The 21,749-nt window shown below is 42.8% G+C and overlaps 1 protein-coding gene across 2 annotated transcripts in view; it reads right to left on the bottom strand.

The window, feature by feature from the left end:
* Positions 1 to 21,749, bottom strand: part of ngfa (nerve growth factor a (beta polypeptide)) — a 56,739-nt gene that overhangs the window by 15,968 nt on the left and 19,022 nt on the right. The window contains exon 1 of one of the 2 annotated variants that reach the window (XM_035644800.2): positions 491 to 596. The exons of the other annotated variant lie outside the window; for it this stretch is intronic. Coding sequence (XP_035500693.1) covers positions 491 to 596 — 106 coding nt within the window. Of the gene's footprint in view, positions 1 to 490; positions 597 to 21,749 lie in introns of those variants that run through there. 2 annotated transcript variants of the gene reach the window in all.

Here is a 21,749-nt window from a genome sequence, read left to right on the forward strand (position 1 = left end):
GTGACATTCCTCCCCTGTCAAAGCCTGAAAGGAATTCCCTGGTAGGAGTGGCAGGCATGAGGTCTGTGTTTAGCACACATGCTTGTATACAGTACACATACACACACACACACACACACACATACACACACAAATACAAACACGCGCACAATTACAGAGAAATATGAATTTCTGACTATACAAAACAATCCGCTGCACCAGGCCCCACCCGGACAGCAGGATAACCTCAGCGACATACTTCATGTTGGACATTGGAGCTCATCAGAATCTACAAGCCCTTTGAGGGTTGTGTAACAGGATCGGAGGGAAAGACAGATAGAAAAAGAGGGAGAGAGCGAGAGGGACAGACAGAAGGGAGAAAAAGGGGGGAGAGAGTGAAAGAAGGTAACCTGATGTCCCAGGAGCGTTCTGAACAGTGAACTGGTTCCCATTGAAGTTGGGAGAACCCCCCCCCCCCCCCTCTTCTTTTCTTTTCTTTCCTAATCCTCACCTCTCTTCTCTTCCATTCCCTCTCTCCATCCGCACATACCTGGAAAGCGGCTGTATCTGGCTGAAAAAATGGTGACAGAATGGAGCAGCACAAAATTGACATTCATCACTCAACAAAAACGTCCCTTGGTAACCTCCTGCATGTTGTAGTCAGCTGGAAATGTCCCCCCCCCCCCCCCCCCCCCCCCAGAGGACTTGACTGACGGGCTGACTGCTGAGCTGAATCTGAATTCAGGGGCTCCACTTTCGCTTGATGACAGGTGGGAAGAAAAGTTGAGATTCCCCGGGGTTAACTCTTCTTCCCTCTCCCCGTAAGCATGCACACTCCTCGCGTCCACAACATGTTTCATTAAAAGTTTCACAGCAAACGAGGTCGGACTCACCGCCCTGCTAAAGCTCCTTCTCCTCCCTCCCCACAGTGAGTGAAAAGTTCCAGAGAAGCTCAGCTATATTCCACCTCAGCCGGGGGCAGACTTATCCCAAACTCCAAATCCCGCTCCTGCTTTTAAAGCTGTGAATCCAGGTCTGGGGCCATCCACCTCTGTCTGTCTCCCTCCCACACTCTTTGGGAAATGGATTGTTCCAAAAGTTTAGTAACTGGAGTTTCAAAGCACTGCTCCCTCCCTCCACGTCAGGTCCTAGTGCCTACCCTTTCCACGTGCGTGCTTCCTTTCAAAAAAAGAGCAAAGAAAAAAAAGCACAGCTGCTCATAATTTACACCTAGCTGCTGTTATTCATTCTCTCTTTCCATTCACCGCTTCATTCATGGTTGTGCTTTTCTTTTTTCTTTTTTGTGCGCAAACCGCTGGAAAAGGAAACCTTGGGCCGGATCACTCCGAGATGATTCAACGTCTTGACATCACACACGCAGCGCAGTGAAAGTTTCCCAAGGCTGTCTTTGTTACTCCACACCTGAGTCACTGCTGGCTTGGCAAAGATACCCCTTGGACGTGGAATTGGTGGTGCAACGTGCCGCAGCCTTGCGTGTGGTTAAACCGCCGCCGTCCTCGGTGCAAAGAATGGTTGCGGGCCTGCTCAGCTAATCAACTCGTTTGGCCCCGTCAGAGGTGTGTTGCCATTTTCTATAAGCTGACATTGTGAATATCTTTTGCACTTCAAGCATGTTGACAGTGTTTTGACGGTCCAATGGGATTCGTGGACTTACAAGCAAAGAACTTTGATGGTCTGTTGCAACCAGGAATTCATCCCTGCAACTCGTCAATGACAAATGGAGATGAAAAGGGGAAATGGAGCAACAAGGAGAGTCGAACCGTGCAACTATGATATCCCCCTCACCATGGTGGATATTAGCCACACCCTGCATTCAACAGGGCCTCCAGGCTCCAGTGTCACAACAGTCCCTTTCTGACATTTCTCTCCCTCTTGTTTATGCATCTTCATTTCCCCCTCTCTCAGTCTTGCCTTCTCACCCTCTTTCTGGTTCTATGCATTTCACTCTTTCAGGGGTTCTCCCTGACCTGAGCCGTATCGCTGTCAGAGCCCCCGGCGCTGAGCGGACAGACATCTCACGCCTCTGCTCCGACAGACCGAGAGAGGGGGGGGGGGGGAGACAGAGAAAAATGAGAGAAAAGAAGGATTGTGTGTCACTGTCATCCTTTTCTCCTCCTCTTGGGGAAATGGAATTCCTTTTACTTTTAGCTGAAGTGTCGGCGCTGTTACGATGTTTATGAGAAAACTTTATTGGGTGCAAATGGGGCATGGAAGGACTAACACAGGTCAACATTTGAGAGGGGTCTCTCTGGGCTCGAGAATTTTGACCCCCACTGATGGGTTCAAACCAAAGTGGGCATTTCCCTAAAGCTGGCGTGGTGCTTGTGTCACTGTCAAAACCGCCTTGGCGCTTGTTATCGAGATGGAGTTTGAAAGGGGAAACCCCAGACGGTGAACTTTGACTCTGCACCCCACGGGGTTGGTTAAGGGTGAGAAGTGCTGAGGAGGGGTGAGCACTCACTTTGGGTTGGGAGGGCAGCGAGGAGGTCAGGAGTGCACCGATATCCCCACAATTTCAGGCATTTTGACGCGGGGAGCGCTTTGGAGGATTTGTGTGCATGAGTTTGAGCTCGTTCGGTGATTCAAAAACTGCATTGTTGATCTGGTTCCTTAAGTTCAGGCAATTTGCCTAAGTTTGGGTTTAGAGGGAAGAGCTGAAAGTGGCCAAATCTTCATATCATATGGGAACTTTCCGGTAATTCAGCCTCAGTAATTCCGGTCATTAAAACATGTACTGTTCAACAATGACAATGAGCCATTTGTGGTTGCATCAGGGTTTGGTGCAGTAAAATCTGCTGTTAATTATTGTCACAGTGCACATGCGTGTGTGTCTGTGTGTGTGTATGTGTGTGTGTGAGTTACAGTATAACAACTGGGATGAGTAATCAAGCCATTATGTATAAATTGAATTCCAGTTAATCCCTGCAAATACTTACTGTCTTGTTCTGACACACACGGAGCATAGTTATTGCAATGCATTCGGCATAATGGGACATGATCCCCATTATTTTCATGACGTGCAGCCGCAGGACACCACTGCTGCATAAAATCCACATCCGAATCCAAAGGCCTCCACTGTTTTCATCCAGGTACTTAACATAATGTTAATCCCCGCCAACCTCAATATGTATCTCAATGACATCGCAATGACGAGGGAAGCGGTTGGACTGGTTTCTCCAACAGGGACACACAGGCCTGCTGAAACACACACACACACACACACACACACACACACACACACACGCTGTCATGTTGAGGCACACATCTCCCAACATATCTCAATCATTCCAAGAATGACGTGATACTTCTCTGAACCTCGAGTGTCATGTGTCTGTGTTTTATTTAGATGCTCTGCCATCCAGGTGATTGGATATGTAGGAGTACAAAGTCAAAGAAAAAGAAAAGGCTCAGTTCAGAAAGAAAGAAAGATAGATCCTCAATGAACCATAGAAGTATCTTCCATTGCAGATTGTTTTGTTTTCATGCGTACAGGTCTTTAGATATATGTCCTTGAGAATTAAGGTTCATTCAGGTGTTTTGGTTGGTTAAACTGCTAAAAATGTATATTTATTCTCTACTGATGAACTTGCTCGTATGAAAATCTGTTTTTTTTTCTTTTAAAAGAAATATTCCTTGATTTGAGTACTACAATGCCATTTAATTCAAAACCTGATCAAATAAAAAACAAAACAATCTTTACAGGCTACAACTAGAAGTAACAGACAAATATTATCATATTCTTATTCTTTTTTGGATGAACCCTTTAATGTTCATTCTTCAACTAAATAATGATGACTGTCGGTAAAGACATTAAAAAATTGTCAAATAAATCATCAATCTAAATAACCTCAAATTATGATAATGATCACTTTCTTTTCTTAGGTGTTTAAAAAATTAGCTACTTATTTAAAAGCATGCTCATATAAATTGCCTTTTAAATTCTACACTAATAAACTTCTACATTAGCACATACGTGACACACGCAGCTAAATAAAGTGAGCAAAGAGAAAGTACTCACAAAGGAGATATGAGCAAAATGTTCCTGCAGAATCAATGTACATCTGCACATTATATGACAATGATGTGACTATTTATCCTTTTTTTTCTATACTTAATGGGCCTTATGAGATCACACATGAAGCCGTCTGAATTACGTGCCTTTTCTGTTTTTACATAAGCAGCCACTATTCAGACCCTCTTCCATTACTGATGACACATCTCCTGCTGAACATTTCCCGTAGCTTCCATTCATTCTTTCTTTTCCCAGTTGAAACCCACGCCAAATAAAATCAGTCATTGACAGAGGCCCAGTTATCCATATGCCATGTGGAAGGAAGTTGAATGGCTTAATTTCACCTGCACCTTTGTTGACTGTGTGTACCTATAGTTGTATGCGAGTGTGTGTCTCTGTGTGTGTGTGTGTGTAGTCCTGTGAGGTGACTGAATGGCTGCTTCTCTGCACATTGTTGAATCAGAGAGCTCATCCTCCTACACTCTCATCATGGCCTTGTGTTGACGCATCCCAGAAGCCTCTTCACTCATTGACTCCTCTGTCCCCTTCCTCCCACGGCCAATGCGAGGCAGAATCCTGCTATTGTCCCGCCAAGGACGGACAGTGGTGTACACAGGCGCAGCAAACAGCCAGGATCACGCTCGTGCACATTATGCACGATCACATCATGTCCAGATGAGAAGCGCAACAGCAGTGCATACCTAGAGCTAATGAAACGAAAAAAACATACTGTACGTCCTTTGCAGCATAATATCAAGTATTTTACAAGCTAACACACTTTTCCAGTTTTTCCCACAGTTCGCCATCCAACTCTAATCTTCTCTCGGAGGAAACCCGGCACTTCATAAACCCAAAGTCCCTGTGTGTGTGTGCGTGCCTGTGTCTTTTACTGTGGTTTTGTGTGTTGGGTAAATAAGTGTATTAACCTTTGGCCTTTCTCACCATTGTTTCTGGGACAAACCCCACTGCTACTGCAACCCGCTCCCAGAGATTCTGGCAAAATGTGGAATCTAACTAACATCTTGTGTCAATTTCACATCTGGGTCTGCGCCAGAGTCGAGGGATGAGAGCCAGTCTGAGGATCATACGATTTAGTGTATCCCGCTGTAGAGATGGACACTGATATGGGCTCTTCATTGTTGTCAGATGACGCTGACCGTCACTGATTTTTAAAGTTGAAAATTCTTGTCATTTTGATGTGAATTATAAACTGGCCCACATTGTCAACATTTTAATCTTCTCATCTTCAAATCCAACCGTTTTTGAAGTCATCATTTTTTTGTCAGGATTTAAGACAAAAAAGACTGTTGTAGTGTCTGAAAATGAAATTCCAATTGGTGTTGTCAGCATTATCGTCATTCTGTTACCAGTGTCCGAATAACCCAACTTCATAGAGCGGCTCTTTGGCGGCTGGATGTTTCTCACACACATAGGGCATTGTGTCCTGTAATGGAGCTCTGGCCTCAGGGTCTGTTGCCTCACAGCTCACAACCCATAGACATGTAGGCTTAGATCTCTGCCTTGAAACACATTGCCGCAGTTGGATTGAAGCGTACAGTCTAATGCCCATCCAGCCTTAAACAAACAAGATGAGTAAGTAATGAATAAAGTTTATAAAATTCAGTAATTCTCCAATGCTGATGTTTTTTTTTAAACCAGCTATGAACAGAAGTCACTTGACTTTCATCCTCACCCACGTATGGAAACCTATTATGTGATATATTTCCCAGCAGAAATCAAACGGCAATGACGTTGAAACTATAGCTCGTCATTTTCTGACAAAACACTCTTTCCGCCAGGTTTCCCCAACTAAGTCTCTACTTTACACAAATTCCACAGATGTGAGTCTGAAAAACCACAAACTTTCGACCAAATGTGAATTTTTTTCGGTGACTCACATCTCACCTCAGCACACGTCGGAACACGTCATCCGATGTCTACATAATTTGTGTGCACCGATACTAATTATTTCCAGTCAATTTATCAAGGAATTCTTCCCATTGTCTTTCATCCAATGTTTGGTCAACAATGAAGCGTATTTTTATGACTGAAGAAGCGCAAGCAGGTACCTGTTTGTTGGTGCTGTTGCCAGTAAACACTTTCATTCAAAATGCAAACAACATGCGACAGCCATTAAAACCATTCTTAAAATTACAAACCACAGAAATCCCTTGTTCATGCCAAAACATATTCCCTTGTATTTTTCCACCCTGATCAGCGCAGGACGTCATGAGGGACTAAGACTCTGGAACTGTTAGTGGCACAGTATGGTTTGCCTGGAGGATTCCTAGACTCTTTGTAACAGACTATTAGTTTTCACAATTTTCCATTATTTCCTGTGCTCAAAATGGTGATACAAAAAAAACCCATACTAGCACACTAATAATTGACCCACATGTAAATAAATTGATATCCAGCAAACATATTTTAATAGGTTACAACATTTGAGCAAAAAAGAACGAAATGTGAATCCTAAGTTCTTGTCAGTTTATTTTTGTTCACTGTCGAATATTGTATTGTCTAATAATGTACATTTATTGGGAGGTTCACCTGAGAGAAGTGGAGGTGAACATCCCTCCCCCTCATTATGGTCATTTATCAAAGATTTTAATGACAAAATAAGTTTTAAAATCCATTGCTGTTGCTGTTTTCATTGCCATGTGGCTCTTTTCATGAATACACGTCATGGCTGCATTAAAGCTGTAAGTCGCATTTATTTAAAAGTCACCTGTGTGTGTGTGTGTGTGTGTGTGTGCGTGTGTGTGTGTGTGTGTGTGAATGTCAAAAGCCATCACTTTAACAGGTTGATGAAAATAGCAATGTGTCAGAAAATCACCCATGAAGTTTTGCTTTGTTCTCCATGTTTATCTCAATTTTCGTTGCTCTCACGTTTGAATATTGCTTCTATTGTATTTCAGGCTAGCGGATTACAAATAATACGCTTTTGCTTTATTGGTTTCTGTTGCCAGATTTAATTTAGGATCATAAATGCTTACTGTTTAGTGTGTGTGCATAGGGTTGACATTGTCGTGTCATGAAACCAGCATGAACAACAGCAGTAGAATGACAATGTCAATTTTTCTGTAATTATGAACAATAGTACAGGTGACAGCTTCATTTGAAACTTTAAAAAATGTTTTATGGCTAAGTTTTATGGCATACTTATGAGAGAACGGTGCCAGCCTCGTTCAAAAAGTTCAAAGCTTCTATGTTATGAAAGGATACTGAAGCCCAAAACTCCCATGGAATCACTTTTTAAAATGAAAGCTTAGAGGTAAGACGAACCCAGAAAAAAAAAAAAAGGTGCATTTTCAAATGTATCCACTTTACATAGACACAAATAAAGTGTTTGTAGGTAGAATGGGAGAATTGCAGGCTGGGTGAGAAGGGGAACACCGAGTAAAGCGAGTAAAGCGAGGCACCTGGAGAGAGGAACAAAGCTGCAGCTGGCTTGGCTTTATTCCTTGGAAACCCCACAGAGGGTATTTTAAAGGGGTAAACCAGGTCAAATGTGTATACTCACATACACGCTACAACCACACTACTATGTTTTCGTTTCGAAACACATTACAGCTGCCACTTTTATGGCCGCCGTCCACACTACACGGTGTAGTTTGAAAACTCCGGGGCTGCGTTGTAGTCTGGATAGAGACGCTTGGAAACACTCATTCACTCATTCCCTTCCTGACTGGTTCTTATCAGTCACGTCTTGACTACCAGCGATGGATGCAAAACCTCGTTAAACACTAAGTTCTAGTTCCATCTTGTCATTGGTCTAAGAAAAGAACCCCCTCATCGTACTTGTCTCCATTGTTGTTTCTCGATCATAGTATTTTCTGTAACTAAGTAATCAACTGCTTCCTGCTAGACACCGTTTTAAAGCAAAAACGTATTAGTATGGATGTAGCCATAGAAACAGACCCATACTCGCAGGTCACCTGCATGGTGAGTTGTTGTGTTTTCTAACGCAGGGATAAGCAAAGTTTAAGCGTTTTGTTTCCAGCATCTGACATGGCAACCAGAGAGACTATTATGACTAATAATTGACCATTACGTTGGGATTGTTGCCCAACATGCTACTACTACAGGACAGGGGACAAATTTTATTTAATTTTTCTATTTAATATTATATTATGACACTATGGTGATCCCAGGGTGTTTCCAGCTCTGACTAATCTAAATATTTTTCCAACCAGGTAAAAATCAAAAGTTCTTTTGAGAGCCCTGAGGGTAATTACTGTACATAATTGGAATGCATAGGAGATAAAATAACAGTGGTATGCTTGTCAGGTATTACACTCTTGAGGAATAGCTCCATTACCACCCCCTCAAAGCTCCAGGCATGACCTCCCACACCTCTAACCAACAGTCAAAACACTCCCAGTCTGTGAAGACATGTGGCGCGACACACCTTCCTCCAATCTCAGTGGAATCGCATCCAATATGCTCTAATTTAGAGGAGCACTACGTAATTAGTCACTCTCACCCATGATCATACTGTAGATGAAATACTGAAAAGAAAGCGGTTTCATATTAAAAATGTGATGCTGTTCAGTGGTTAAAGGATGTCCCAGAGTGAACCCTTAATCCAGTCAAAATATATAGATTTTTAAAAAAGTGTATTGTAACAATGTGTTAAAAAGAAAATGTATGACCACTGTACACAAAGATGGACGACATTAAAGCTACCTAAAGTGAAGCCAAGTCCTCTTGATCGCCCCCTGGTGGCTGGCTGCAGCACTGGTCATAAACCCACCCTTTCCCAATGGTATTGGATGGGACATGGACCAAAATAAAAAGTCAAAGTACACGTGAAATACATTTTTGTCAAAGATTGTTTCTGTCATTTTGGGTCAATCCCATCCCACTGATGTATGTTCAAGTGTTCATGTTTGTGCTAGGTTTGTTTTTAGTTAGCTATTTGAGAATGAATCGTGATTGGTTGAGCGCGTGTATCCATGATCTAACGATCACTACCCTGCGCAGACTCTGGTTTCCAAATGACATCGAAAGTTCAAGATGGTGGCACCCGTATCTGGTATATTTACACCATATTGCACATTTAAAAATTGCCCTGTGGCGTTTGTTTGACCACAAATATTTCAAATACTATATATTCAAAAACATAATAGCAGAAGACAATAGCAAATGTTTGGGGTACTATATCCAACAGTGCTTACATCCAGTTTTACTAGTTGACACTTTGCTATGTTTCTTTTTGTGTTATCGTCACCTGTAGACCAGTGTAATCGTGTAAAACATTTGGCTGGAATGCATTACCTGTGGGTCTGGGACCTTGTGAGGGCTCGAGACAAACAAAACAAGGAACCACATGTAAAAAAAACCCTGTATATGTTAGTAGTGAATGTGAAGATACATTTTTAGTAGTATTCCTCTGTCCCATTGACTAGTCACACTAAAGTATTAGGTGACATGTTCCTTTGTTATCATGCAGATGTGCATTGTAGTTAAATTTGAATGAATCCAACACACACTGTCTGGCTGCTGGGTTAGGAAGCGCATGAACTTGGTGGCTAAAAACAGGCTCCAACAAACAGACAGTTTATTCCAGTATGATTCACGTTAACGACATGTTACAGTGCCCAGCTGTTATAGGACAATATACATATTCAAACCACAGATTTTTAAAGATTTACGTCTTCAGGGAAGAAACAAATTGCTTTGGATGGACTAATGTACTGTTGGTTTTGGTCTTTTCATGAAATTCATTGACAATAAGAACAATGTACCAGCCTAATCTTTTGATCCACTATTGCGATGGAAGAACTCAGCAACATCTCCTTGTTGGCAAGATGAAGAATCCCATGAAAAAAAAAGGTGAGAAATCTGAAGAATATTTCCTGATGAATTGAGATGAGAATTAGAAGAAATTACATTCCACAATAGGTAATGACAGAAGGGATTTTGTCAATCACACACACACACACATATTAAGAATGATTTAGTGAGCTTTGTTCCTTTTTCCCAAGCTGTCCATCCTTAGTCTGAATAGAGGAATAAATAGGAAAAATACCAACATAATACACCGCATGTAGCTCACCTGCTTGCTCTGGAGCCACCAAGGGGCTGGAAACGAATTGTGAGTAAAGACAAATAATTGACATACACACCAACACAAGGGACACACACCAGATCTACTGTGCCCAGGCTTGTATAAGTCTCCAAGACTATTTTTGTCATTTGTTTAGAGCTAACCAAAGCATAGAGTTTCCTGGAAAGGCCCTGCATTAATGGTATAAACAGTAGCTTCAGTAATATTAGAAGTTCCTCTGAACTCCTTGGTTAGGTGCACTTTGCTTTCAGAAATATACACTTCCGATAAATCTTGAATGTTTCCAAACAAACAGGAGGATAAAGTCTTCTGCATTAGACTTCTCCCGGAATCAGAAACAACAAATGTTGTCCCCTACATAGTACAAGAACTTAATACACTATTATATAACTATTAATTATTAAAATTTAGTTTTTTGTGTCTTTTGTAGGTGTAATAAATGTTTTTTGTTTTAATTTCTAGAACAATATCACTGTATTCATGAACTTAATTTTGTCTTCTCTTAGTATCAAATGGAATTCGTTGCATTGTCTCTGCAGGACATAAATTAATTTAAAAGTGGTTTTGCATGTTGAAGCCAAATTAACTTACTTTGTTGATCCCATTAATTTTTAAAATGCAGCCATATTTCTTAAAAAAAATTGTATTTTGCAGAATTATTGTCAAAATTAAACATTCAGTGGTTTGCTTACCAGCCCACATGTCTGCCTCTATAACTGGACAGAAACTTGAAACAGAAGGATGCACAACTCTGTCAGCTTTACAGTGCTTGCAAGAGAGCATTGAAACCACAATGGTTTGTCATGCATAGGTTCATCTTCTGCATCACTGCCTTGCTCAAACACCCCCAACAGAAATGTCTCAATTCATGAGAACAAAACCACTCTGCAGCTTCCATCTGTTGGTACTTGAGGCAAGCTTTTTTAAAATCCAATGGTGTGACAAAGTGTCCCATCAATTTGCCCTTTCCCTGTCTCAAATTCTCTTGCCTCAGCATTTCCTCCTCAGTATGCTCAGTGTTAAAAATTACAATTCAATTTCCAGAAATGACTTTTCTTGTGAAAGCACTGCTTTTGAGGTTAGGGTATAGTCATGACGGTGAAAACATGTTAAATGCTGTACGGCTATGAACATGAAGCAGAGGAATCACTTTCAAACTTGTGAAAGGAAGACCGTGTCACATGAAACAGGGGGCAGAAAAGTAGAGTGCTCATTTTTAAGGCAAGTGAGCAAAGTAGACAGCTGATATTCTGACAGGTGACAATCGCAGTCAAATGTTGTGATTGTCAATTCTGATAAGTGCATTAAGACCGTTTATGATCTGAGACACCACTACCCTGACGAAAGTACCCAAACTGGTCTCTGCAAGCTGATTTTGTTATTGAAATGGACTGGAACTAACAAGCCCCTGGAAGATAGGAAAATACCTTTGACAATTACAGCACCACTTGCATGAACTGGGAAACAAACATCAGTTATGTAAGTTGGAAGCATGCAGGATGATTGTGTAAAACCACTGGTATGGACCTTTAAGCTCCGCAATTCCTCTGTGTGTGGCGGCTTGCAGTTGGTATCTGACAGACAGCAGGGCTGGTACCGGCCTACGGGGCTTAGTAACAGCCATAAACAAAAAACCTAGGACACAGGACACATCTGCTGCCACACAGTAGCTACTATCTGCTACTTCAGAACTGCATCTGCTAAAGTCATTACAGCTCCTGAAGGATGGACAGAAAGAGTTGAGGTGAAAAGGGAAGAGAAAGAAGTATGGAGTGAGAATGCAATAGGCAAGAAGACCCTGGTCTTTCAGCAAGGGGATAAAGGAATCTCAAAACAATAATATATACAAAATGAGGATACGCAGTGTGTGCTGGATTGGAGCACAGGCAGATGTCATTTGTTAAGTGCACTTCACAATGTGTCTAAAACAGGTTACGGACTGCTGCAGAAGGTAGAGCGTGGAATACATCTTACAACGAATGGATACTCAACAAAAATAATGAAGCATAAAGCTGAGGCCGATCCTGTATCACTGATGGGACAAATGTTTAAGTATGCAGCCAGTCTGAAAGCATGCGGCTGCAAATGGGTAAACTTGTAAATTCTAGTATGTGTTGAGGGATGCCAACATTGGTCTATCTGTCAGCCGGCCGACCACTTTGGTCACGACTGAAAATATCTCAAAATCTATTCAATGTATTGTCGAGACATTTTAGACAGACGTTCTTGGTGCCCTGAGGATGAAGCCTGTAATGACGTTGGTGTTCCCCTGTATTTTATTCTATTGCCTCCATGATGTTGATGTTTTTGGTGTTTAGTGAGATGCCTCTACAACTAATGGACAGATTACAATAAAAGAAAAAATGGTACGAACATCTAGCATCCTTTCCATTACATGTTAGCAAATGTTAGCATTTTGGTCCAAGCACTGCTATGCCACATCCTGAAAGAGCTGATGTAGCAACAGACTCCCATTTTATTTCTTCCACATTTCTGACCAAACAGTCGACAAGATGTTGGAATCATTGAACACAGACATTACCTCAGTATTGTTCCATTATTTTGCTATGTGTTTAGTCATTTCTGACACAAAAAAGTTTTCGAGCCATACAGACATACTCGGTGTTCCTGTGTAATGCGGGTTAAGTAAACTCCAAATTAAGTGGTTCCGATAATCTGGTGTTAGTGTGTTTGCAAAAAGTCCGATCATCTGACCACTTGTGTTTTTTGAACATCAGAACCACATTGGAGAAATGTCATCACGTTCCCACATGTCATCAATTATTCTGTTGGTTATCTTGATCAATAGAAATGTTGGCCAAAACCACGACAATAAGAGCCAAGATGCTTAAGAAGCCAGATGTGGGATGTTTTCTGTCAGAGCATAATTTCTTAATGCTAACCTTTGAATAATATGTTGAAATATTGTCCCCTGAGCCATCGTCCACCTCTAAATCCAAAGTGTGGTTCAAAGAGTCCTGAATACATAATTTCTTCCTCTTCAAAGAATCGCTGACCTTCTGGCCATGAGATGGCTGGAGACCCTGTTTGCACACCCAGCCAAAGAAAATGCTCACACAGCATCCAGAGCTAGTCTAGCTGTCAGATAGCTGGAGCCAAAATACAGGAAACTCAGTCTTTTGAGAGGAAATTAGTGTCTAATTGTCCACTAAGAGAATTTCTCTCATACACAAAGCCAAGCGATAACATATAAAGGATTTTCTTTTCTCTCTTTTCAGTCCTCTGAGAACCAATTTCTTTGAGTTTCATTGTACTTGGCACCTCATTTGACATGGGGATAGCTCAGGACAGATGTTCCCTTCAAACACACATCTGTCTTGTTTTCTTCTGAGACATTTGATGTGCTTCTCTCATTGTGGGAGAGGCAGGGTCAAACACTCATGAGTTGTTTTTTTTTATATCCTGAGGACTATGAGGGGCGGGGTGGCAAAAATAGCAACGGTGAAACAAAGAGTAATGGAAAAGATGCGGGATGATCGAGTGAAATATGCGTCTGCAATTATCCTGGCTTTGTGGTTTGGGATAGGCCGATCTGAATCTATTCTAGATTCAGTTGTCATCGGCGCAGGGTCTCGTTCGGAGTGATTTGCGACTCACAACGCAGGTAAGTGCAGAGGTCCGCTTTTGTGCTGCAGAAAAGTGCTGACCAACATTCTTGTCTGTACCATTACAGCCTTTCACAAGATGCAACTCACCCTGTCAAATCCCACGTAGAGCGAGGGAAACATCAGCAGAATGGAATGAAGCACCTAATTGATCCTAACTGACGGGAAATTATGTGGAACCCAGACTCCTCCCATCTGCGGTTTCCATTTTAGGTAGGAGGTCCCAAAATTGGGGGAGAAGTTATATTTTCAGGAAATTTGCACAAAAAAAAGAAATAAGAAGAAAGAATACGTTTTCATTTTGATGTGATTATGTGGGTCTGTGTGTGTGTGTGTGTGTGCAAAACACTTGGGTGGTTAGAGCCTGGCAGACACATCCTGCCTCCATGCCAGACACTTCTCTAATCAACGCAGGTCACCGGAGTTAGATGGCTGCTCTCTAAGCCTCTTTAACTGGGGAAAGATGTCGCGGCTTCACCCTCCGTTCAGCACCGAGCTCCATCACCTCACTCCAAGCTGCGGACTGTTTCATATTCATTTTGTTATGAATCCCAACGACATTCCTGTATCCCTCGTCTACACGATGAAGGTGGAGCTGCTTACTGAGTTACACTGAACGTCGCAGTAAACATTTCCAGCCTGCATTTATGGCCAAGCTAAACTTTCACAGTAATTGCTGCTGTGATTTTCCACTCACTCTCCATAGAAAGCAGTGGTAATAGATGAAGAACCGATCCTACACTTGATTCTCTGCGATGTGAGGTATATTACATTGGCTTTATCACTTCAAACTTTTCTTAGAAAGTCTCTGGAAACCTTTCAGCAACGGCTGCCGTTTCAAAAAGCACTTCTCTTCATAGAGGGGGCAACATGCACAAACGCACACACGTACACATTTAAATCCACACACGTCACTTTCTGGGGCTCCCTGTGGTCTGCAGAGCTGAGCTCTCCTGGTGTTTAGTGTTGTCTAGTGGTGAGCGAGGGCCTCAGAGCCATAAAAATGTCTATTCCACTCCATTCTTAAACCTCTGACTAACTCCCTCCTAACCCAGTGGGACCACACAAGGCCACTTCTCAATCACCCCGTGACCACACCGTGCCAAAACTTACCTCCCCTCAACCAATCCTCCACCAACTGTTATGTTTTTTACAGTCTTAACACTCAGCTATAGCAACCTCACTATAATGTGACGAGAAAACTGAGGCTACATCCAAGTTTTCATTTTAAAATAGTGTTTTAAAACAAAAACATTCTCCATCCGTACCAGTTTTAATCCCCCTTCCATACTAACACACCTGAAAGCACATTTTACGTACACCAGACATATACGCCTGCCGGAGTAAACCGGTCCATACTACGAGGCAGCCCTGGAGCTTTCCAAGCTAAAAACCCGACAAGCTGCGTTTCCAAGCTACTCCATTTTAGGCCACTAAAAATTAATCCACAGATTAGTCTGGATGGCGGGAGTAAGCGTAGCAGCAGTAATGCATTTTAAAATGAATGTGCAGTCATGTGGATGTGGCGTGAGACCAAAATACCAAGAGGCATTCTGTAATAATTTGCCATTAATCCTACCGTCAAATTTTTTAAAAATGTAAATGGGAGTTTTTGCAATACGTCAGTTGTCAATAGACCAGTTTGTAACTCAACTTTCCAGTCAGCGTGAGTTCACCAAGAGTTTGAGTGTCATGGCTGTGGACAGCTACTGTTTGAGGCTGGGCTGAGGAGCACAGAATACCAAGAACAATCCATGAAGGAATGTATCGTCATTCTAGAGTCAGGCTTTTGTGCCCGTGGACAGTAATTTAAAGTTGCGTACAAACTTCCTGCACTTTCATCTCCACAATCTGAACAAGCACGCAGCACTGGATGTTTGCAAAGTGACACACCATAAACCAAACCACATCTAAGTCATTCCTCTGTGTGATGTGCATGCAGGGCACCTATTTGCACTATGTGCAAGTGGAAGAAAGGAATGGAAATAGAAAGAAAGTGCTATGATCATTAATGATGCGTGAGTCATGCATTTATATGACATCATCATCATTACCAGTAGCCTGGTGTACAATGGAGACGTGGACAAGCCGGAAATCTTTCTTGACCTACTTTATTAGATGAACTACCAACGTAATACAATAGGACGGATTATCCTCCTGTATTTTTCTCAAGGGGAACACAGATTTTATAAATCAACATGAAAACTGCAAAGTCGCATTAAAAACTGTCTCAAGTGACGGCGCTTGAGGCAGCATTTGTTAAAGTTAGAGGCTCCAAGTTTTGAAAATAATAACTATGAGGCTTGAGGCTGGAGGTTGCATTATCTGCTGCCAGTGTTTGAGTTGCATTGTGGCCAAGGTTGGCTCCAGGTTTTGATAAGAATGCCTTATCTCTGGTTCAGCTGCATCGATCGTGATCCAAGACATGATTTTTGCTGTCTATTTTCTGACAGTTTAAAAGAGACATATTAACCTTTTTTAAGTTTTTCCCTTTCATCTAGTGTGTTATAGTTTTACTGTGTATGTAAAAGGTCTGCAAAGTTAAAAAGTTGGAAGTGTGTGGTAAAAAGAGCTCCTCTCCTTGACAGAAAACACTGCTCCTGGACCTCTTGAAACTGACATCACCAATTTACGGAAGTGCATGAGGAATGTCTAGTGGCTAGTCTGGCACGCTCCCAAACAAAGCCGAGTGTAGCGAGAGCGATTGAACTTCCTACACGCGCTGGAAGCAGTTGACCAATTGCAACAGAGTGGACCAGTTGGCCATTCAGAGCAGACTGGGCTTTATCGTGAGGGGGGGGGGGGGGGGGGGGGGGGGGGTCTCTTAAAGAGAAAGAAGCTGAAACAGAGTGTTAAACAAAGAGTAGCTGCAGGAATGGACAGTATGATGAAACAAATGTGTACATTGAACATTAAAGCATGGGAGCCTTTTCAAGTAATTATTTTATTTAATTCTATAATTAAAATCATGGAGCTGAATATGAGCATCATATGCCCCCTTTAATAAAAGTACAAAGCTATCGATGAAAATTGGGTCCAGACCAAATCAGAGTGCGAACTCACTCACAGTGAATCTTGCTGAGATTTTCCTCCTTTGTTCTCACATGGGCGCACTTGGACATTTCCCGGAAAGTTTATTTTGGGGCTTAGTCAGGAATAGTTCTGGAAAATGTCCCTACTTCAGTGAACGTCCGAAAGCAGCTACTATCACTCGGTGCTCATATAAATAATGCCCTGTTGGATGTTAACTTTTAAAAACGTTGTTGTTCAGGAGAACTGACCACAGGCTCCGTTCATCTGCAACACCCCACGCACTCGTTAATCACTTCATCTTGCTCAAACACACTTGTGTTCGCCAGAGCTGGGAGTCAAGTCCAGAATCTCCCGGAGGGACACGATGAAATACGTTTCACGGTCCTCAACGGCCAAGATGAAAGATTGGCGTATCAACTCTATGATGTCCTCTGGTAAATTCTTGTAGCAGGCAATGTTTTGTACAAAGAAACACATAAATCAGCACAAGAAAAAAACCTATCGGTAAATTAATCACATTGAAAGATGCACGAAAAAAAGATGTAGCACAGGCTGCAAGTTGGAAGAAAGGTCTGTCAGTTAGGTCCTATTCACATCTGGCGTCTGAATGAATGGGGGTGAACAATCATGCTGAGTACGCTCACCCTAAACAAGTATAAACATATTAATTCAATGAAAAACTAGGGGCTATTTCATTTAAAAAAAAAAAAATGAAGTTCAGCCCACATCAACCTGACAAAACAGTGTCTGAATGACAAATGTCCTGTTTGCATTATGTCCTGCGACCCAGTGATGATGTCATGTGTTCCTGCTGCCACGTCAGGGGTCTGCACAGTGTCGGCCCCATGTCGCGGTGGGTGGAGGGGTGGACTAATCTAACCCGGGGGGGTACAACAAACAGACTTTGCTGGTGCACATGTATTCCTTTGTTTGTTAAGAGACGCTTATTGTGGCAACAACCTCCCTTTCTGGTGTGTTGCCGTTTTGGGTCGGCTCTGGTTTAGGAGCTCCAAGAGAAATGAAGAAATGAAGACACACAGTGAGAGACTGGTGACAGACAACAAGAGACAAACACTTCAGGAAAGAATGAAATGGCACAGAGACAAGGCCACCATTAAAAAGCAGCTGACAGTCCCACTGATTGATTTCACCACATCAGAGATGGCACTGAGAGGAGCATCTAAGTGCAGGATGAAACGCAGGGGCGGACTGGGTCCTATTACAAGCCAATGACTTCCAGCTACTTGTGAAACTCTACCCTGTGCTGAGGGTAAGTGGGAAAACAAAAACAGAGAGATGGGTCACTGTCAAACTGTTTGAAACGCACAGTTACAGTTAAGTGTCTTCAAACACACACCGTCTCAGGCAACCAGGGTCCACACTTCACAACTAATCAGCATGACTTCAGTGCGTAAAGAGAGATGAATGAGGCAGATGTCATCAAGGAACAATCCATGCTGTGCAGGAAACCGTACGTCCTGCCGTTCAAGTACTTACACAGAACTCCCCCCCAAAAAATAACCCCGAAAACAGTCAAGACTATGTTTGTGTTTCTTTGTGTTTAACAAGATCCAGCTCTTGCCTGAAGATGGACAAGGGGGCTTTGGCTGAGCTTCAGTAATGTACCAGAGGGTGACAGGATATTGCTGGTGTTATCTGGATCATCCATCCATGGTTTGCCAGTCTTTTGTTCCAATCCTCTTGCCAGTGTCAATGTGCTGACTCGCTCTTCAAACAGTTGGGTTTGACCAAAAAATAAAAATCCAAATGAAATCCCAAATGCTTCTATCTCTGTTAGTTTGTGGACTTCCTGGATTAAAAGGTCAGGTCTTAAATGACAGAGGTTTTAAAAGTAAATGTAAGTCAGATTGGCGCCCAGTTAACCTTTGACCGTTCCCCTCACAGTAAAATTTTTGTTCTTTAGAAAAGAAATTGCATTTTTAGAGACAAAAAAAAAAGTTGAGGGGGCACTGTCACACCCACCCACTCACAGTGACAGTGGGTGGTTTTCCAGTATCTCAACAGGAATCCTCTGTGTTTGAGTGAGCATGACCCAGTAACAACATCTGTCACGGCCGAGCGCCTGGCGAGTCTCAGAGGTAGATTCAACAGACAGATGAATGCGTTTTGAAAGGTGTTCAGGCTTGGTAAGAGTGGCCGCATGGCGCTTTGTCAAGTCCAACGCAATCCTCCTTCCTGCCTTGCCAATCCCTCCATGAGCCTTTTCCACCACACTAAAGACACAATGATTTTAACCCCTGGCCCTGACTGATTATGACCAGGTGGTCTCAATCGTCCGTCTGCAGGAGGGAATGTGCTGTGTGTGTGTGTGTGTGTGTGTGTGTGTTCGCCTGCACACACATGGAAACAAATGACTCACGAAGAATAATCGGCAAAGTATAATCACATGAAAAACCACCAACTTTCACAATTTAGACTCACTCTGACAGACACAGATGTGACTTGGGCAGCTTAGAGGAGAGAGTGGATGTGTGTGTGTGTGTGTGTGTGTGTGCGTGTGTGTGTGTGTGTGTGTTGGCGTGCGTGCGTGTGTGTGTGCGTACGTAGAAAGGGAGGGAGTGGAGAAGTAGAGGCCCTACAGTGAAGTATTCACAGGTGTCCATAAGCCATTAACATGTGTTTATAGCTCTGTCTCACACTCACACAAGTATGGAAGCTCGCCCCTGATGTCCGTGGTCCACGATGTCCTCAGAGGCAATCGATTACACAAAGCCTAATAAGTGCTGTCATACACCTTGAGTGGGTAGCAATACTGTAATCAAGACTGTTACCATATAACCAGATGTATGCAATTAATGTCAATCCCTGCAAAGATTTAGCGATGACGTTCCCATAGTGACTATACCGGAAGAGGCAGAGGTGTTTATCCATGCACTTGAAGTGAATGAGAGAGGGTTGTATGCATATTTGCTTAAACATGTTTTTCTCCGTCAAAGTGAAACTGGAACCGTTGGTCACGGTGTAGCTGTAGTAATGGCCGTATCTATGTCAGAATCCCAGGCATGCTGAAGTCTCCGAAAGTAATTCACCACGTACAGTATTCACGACTCCAGTAAAAGCTCTCTTGCCTTATCGTAAACGTGGAATTCATGCTCTGACTGAAACAAGATCTCTAGACAATTTAGACATGGGGGCTACATTTGATTACAGACCATCTTCACAAATCTTTTCAGCGGAGCGGTGTTGCAAGAAAGACGGCTTGGTCCCATTTATTTCCCATCCGATCAAACACTGCGTGGGAAATAACCTTTGGAGTGTTTACATGTGAAAGGTAAGGGAACGCGTATACAGAGCCTGCATTAAAAAGCTTTCAAGTGTCGATTGCATAATCTGGCCGTGAAAACATTGCGCTTGCTGGAAGATGGACCTTGAAAACATAAAAGTCGTACTAAAGTGAACTGGATTGAGGGGTTTTCTGAGTGCCTGGGTGAAAGGCAGAGTGGTGACAGGAGAGTCAGAACTGAAAATCACTCACACTTAGCTCACCCACAGAGGTATATATCCAGAGACAAACATCCATCAGAGTCCGGTTCGAAGTGGACGGTGCAATAAACAAAGATCTGAGCTAATGTAACCCAGAGAGTCATTACCGAGCAGCATTTTGGCCAGAGAGCGTCGTTCTCTGACCAAATGACTTCCTCCCTCTCCTCAAGTCGGCTCACTGCAGGATTTCTGCTCCGATTATGCTGGTCCACATGTTGGTGAAGAATGTGCTTGTAAAACACATTTATGGCTGGTTACAGCTTGAATTAGTTTTATTTATGAATTCACGTGGAGGGAAAATCAAATTTAAAAGCTTTCAGGTGGGCTGCAAAATCTCCCTATTTACTCCTGACAACAGACTCGCTATAATTCACCCACTGTCCCTCAAATGAACCTTTTTCCAAAGTCAGTTTCGCAAAATCAACTATGCATATTATAATTCAAATAAAATCCGTCTATACAAAAGATATTCTAACCACCAATACAGACTGTGTGTGGCTGAGCAAGACAGACTCTTAATAGGTGGTAATTGTCATGTCCCCCCTTTATTTTTAATGATGTCAGGGTTATTACAAGCGAGTCAGCCTAGCCGAGGGTTTTAGGTTGCATCCGTGTGTCTTTTTGCACAGATGAGTGTGACCAGGCAGGGACATCTGCTGAATAAAATATCATCCGCATATGGATAAACAGACGTGCTTTGCGCACAGTGAATCGCACACACACAGAAGCAACGCGGGCAATGCAAGTTCCAATGGCAGCAATCTGCCAAAGTTCATCAATCACGTTGGTAACAGACTGTTGATTAGTGTTCCCTGATGTTACTTTGAACACGGCTTACATGCCCTCTTCACAGAGAAATGCAGAAACACACACACACACACAAACACACACACACAACCATTTCGACACATGCTAAATAAAACATCGGACCCTAGTAAACCAATCCTGCCCACATATGCTGAGCACTGCATTGGCAGCGAGCTGTATTGTACGGTTGTATGACATTCTGTGCAGCTTAAGTTTCAATTTGGAAACCATAACACAGGTCAGAGCTGGGGGGTGCGGGGGGGGGGTAACCCTGTTTACCCAGCTAATCTGAATCACACGGCATTTTGTCATTGACGATTTTTCCACCAGTGACGCCACTGAGGACGCATTTGACCTTGAGAGCATGATAACACGAGGGGAATCTAATGTTTTGATATGCCAGGTGAGGAAGTTGCACCAAAACCTGGAGTGCAGACTCAAACGCAGACCCGTTCCATCATGGAGGACTGGCATAAGGAAAGTTTGAATTGTTTCTCCTGTCCTGATGTCAACGGGGAGCCCGTTCCACAACCATGGAACCAGGATGGCAAACAGACAGGATTTAGTTGAGCGGTGGCTGCCCACTTCTCGCAGTGAGGGAGTAGCCAGCCGCTTGGCAGTAGTAGAGCGTAGAGGACGGGCTGGGGTGTGAGCAGTGACCATGTTCTGGTTGTAGAGAGGGCCAGAGCCATTC

The sequence above is a fragment of the Scophthalmus maximus genome, chromosome 3, assembly GCF_022379125.1.
Source record: "Scophthalmus maximus strain ysfricsl-2021 chromosome 3, ASM2237912v1, whole genome shotgun sequence".
NCBI lineage: Eukaryota > Metazoa > Chordata > Actinopteri > Pleuronectiformes > Scophthalmidae > Scophthalmus > Scophthalmus maximus.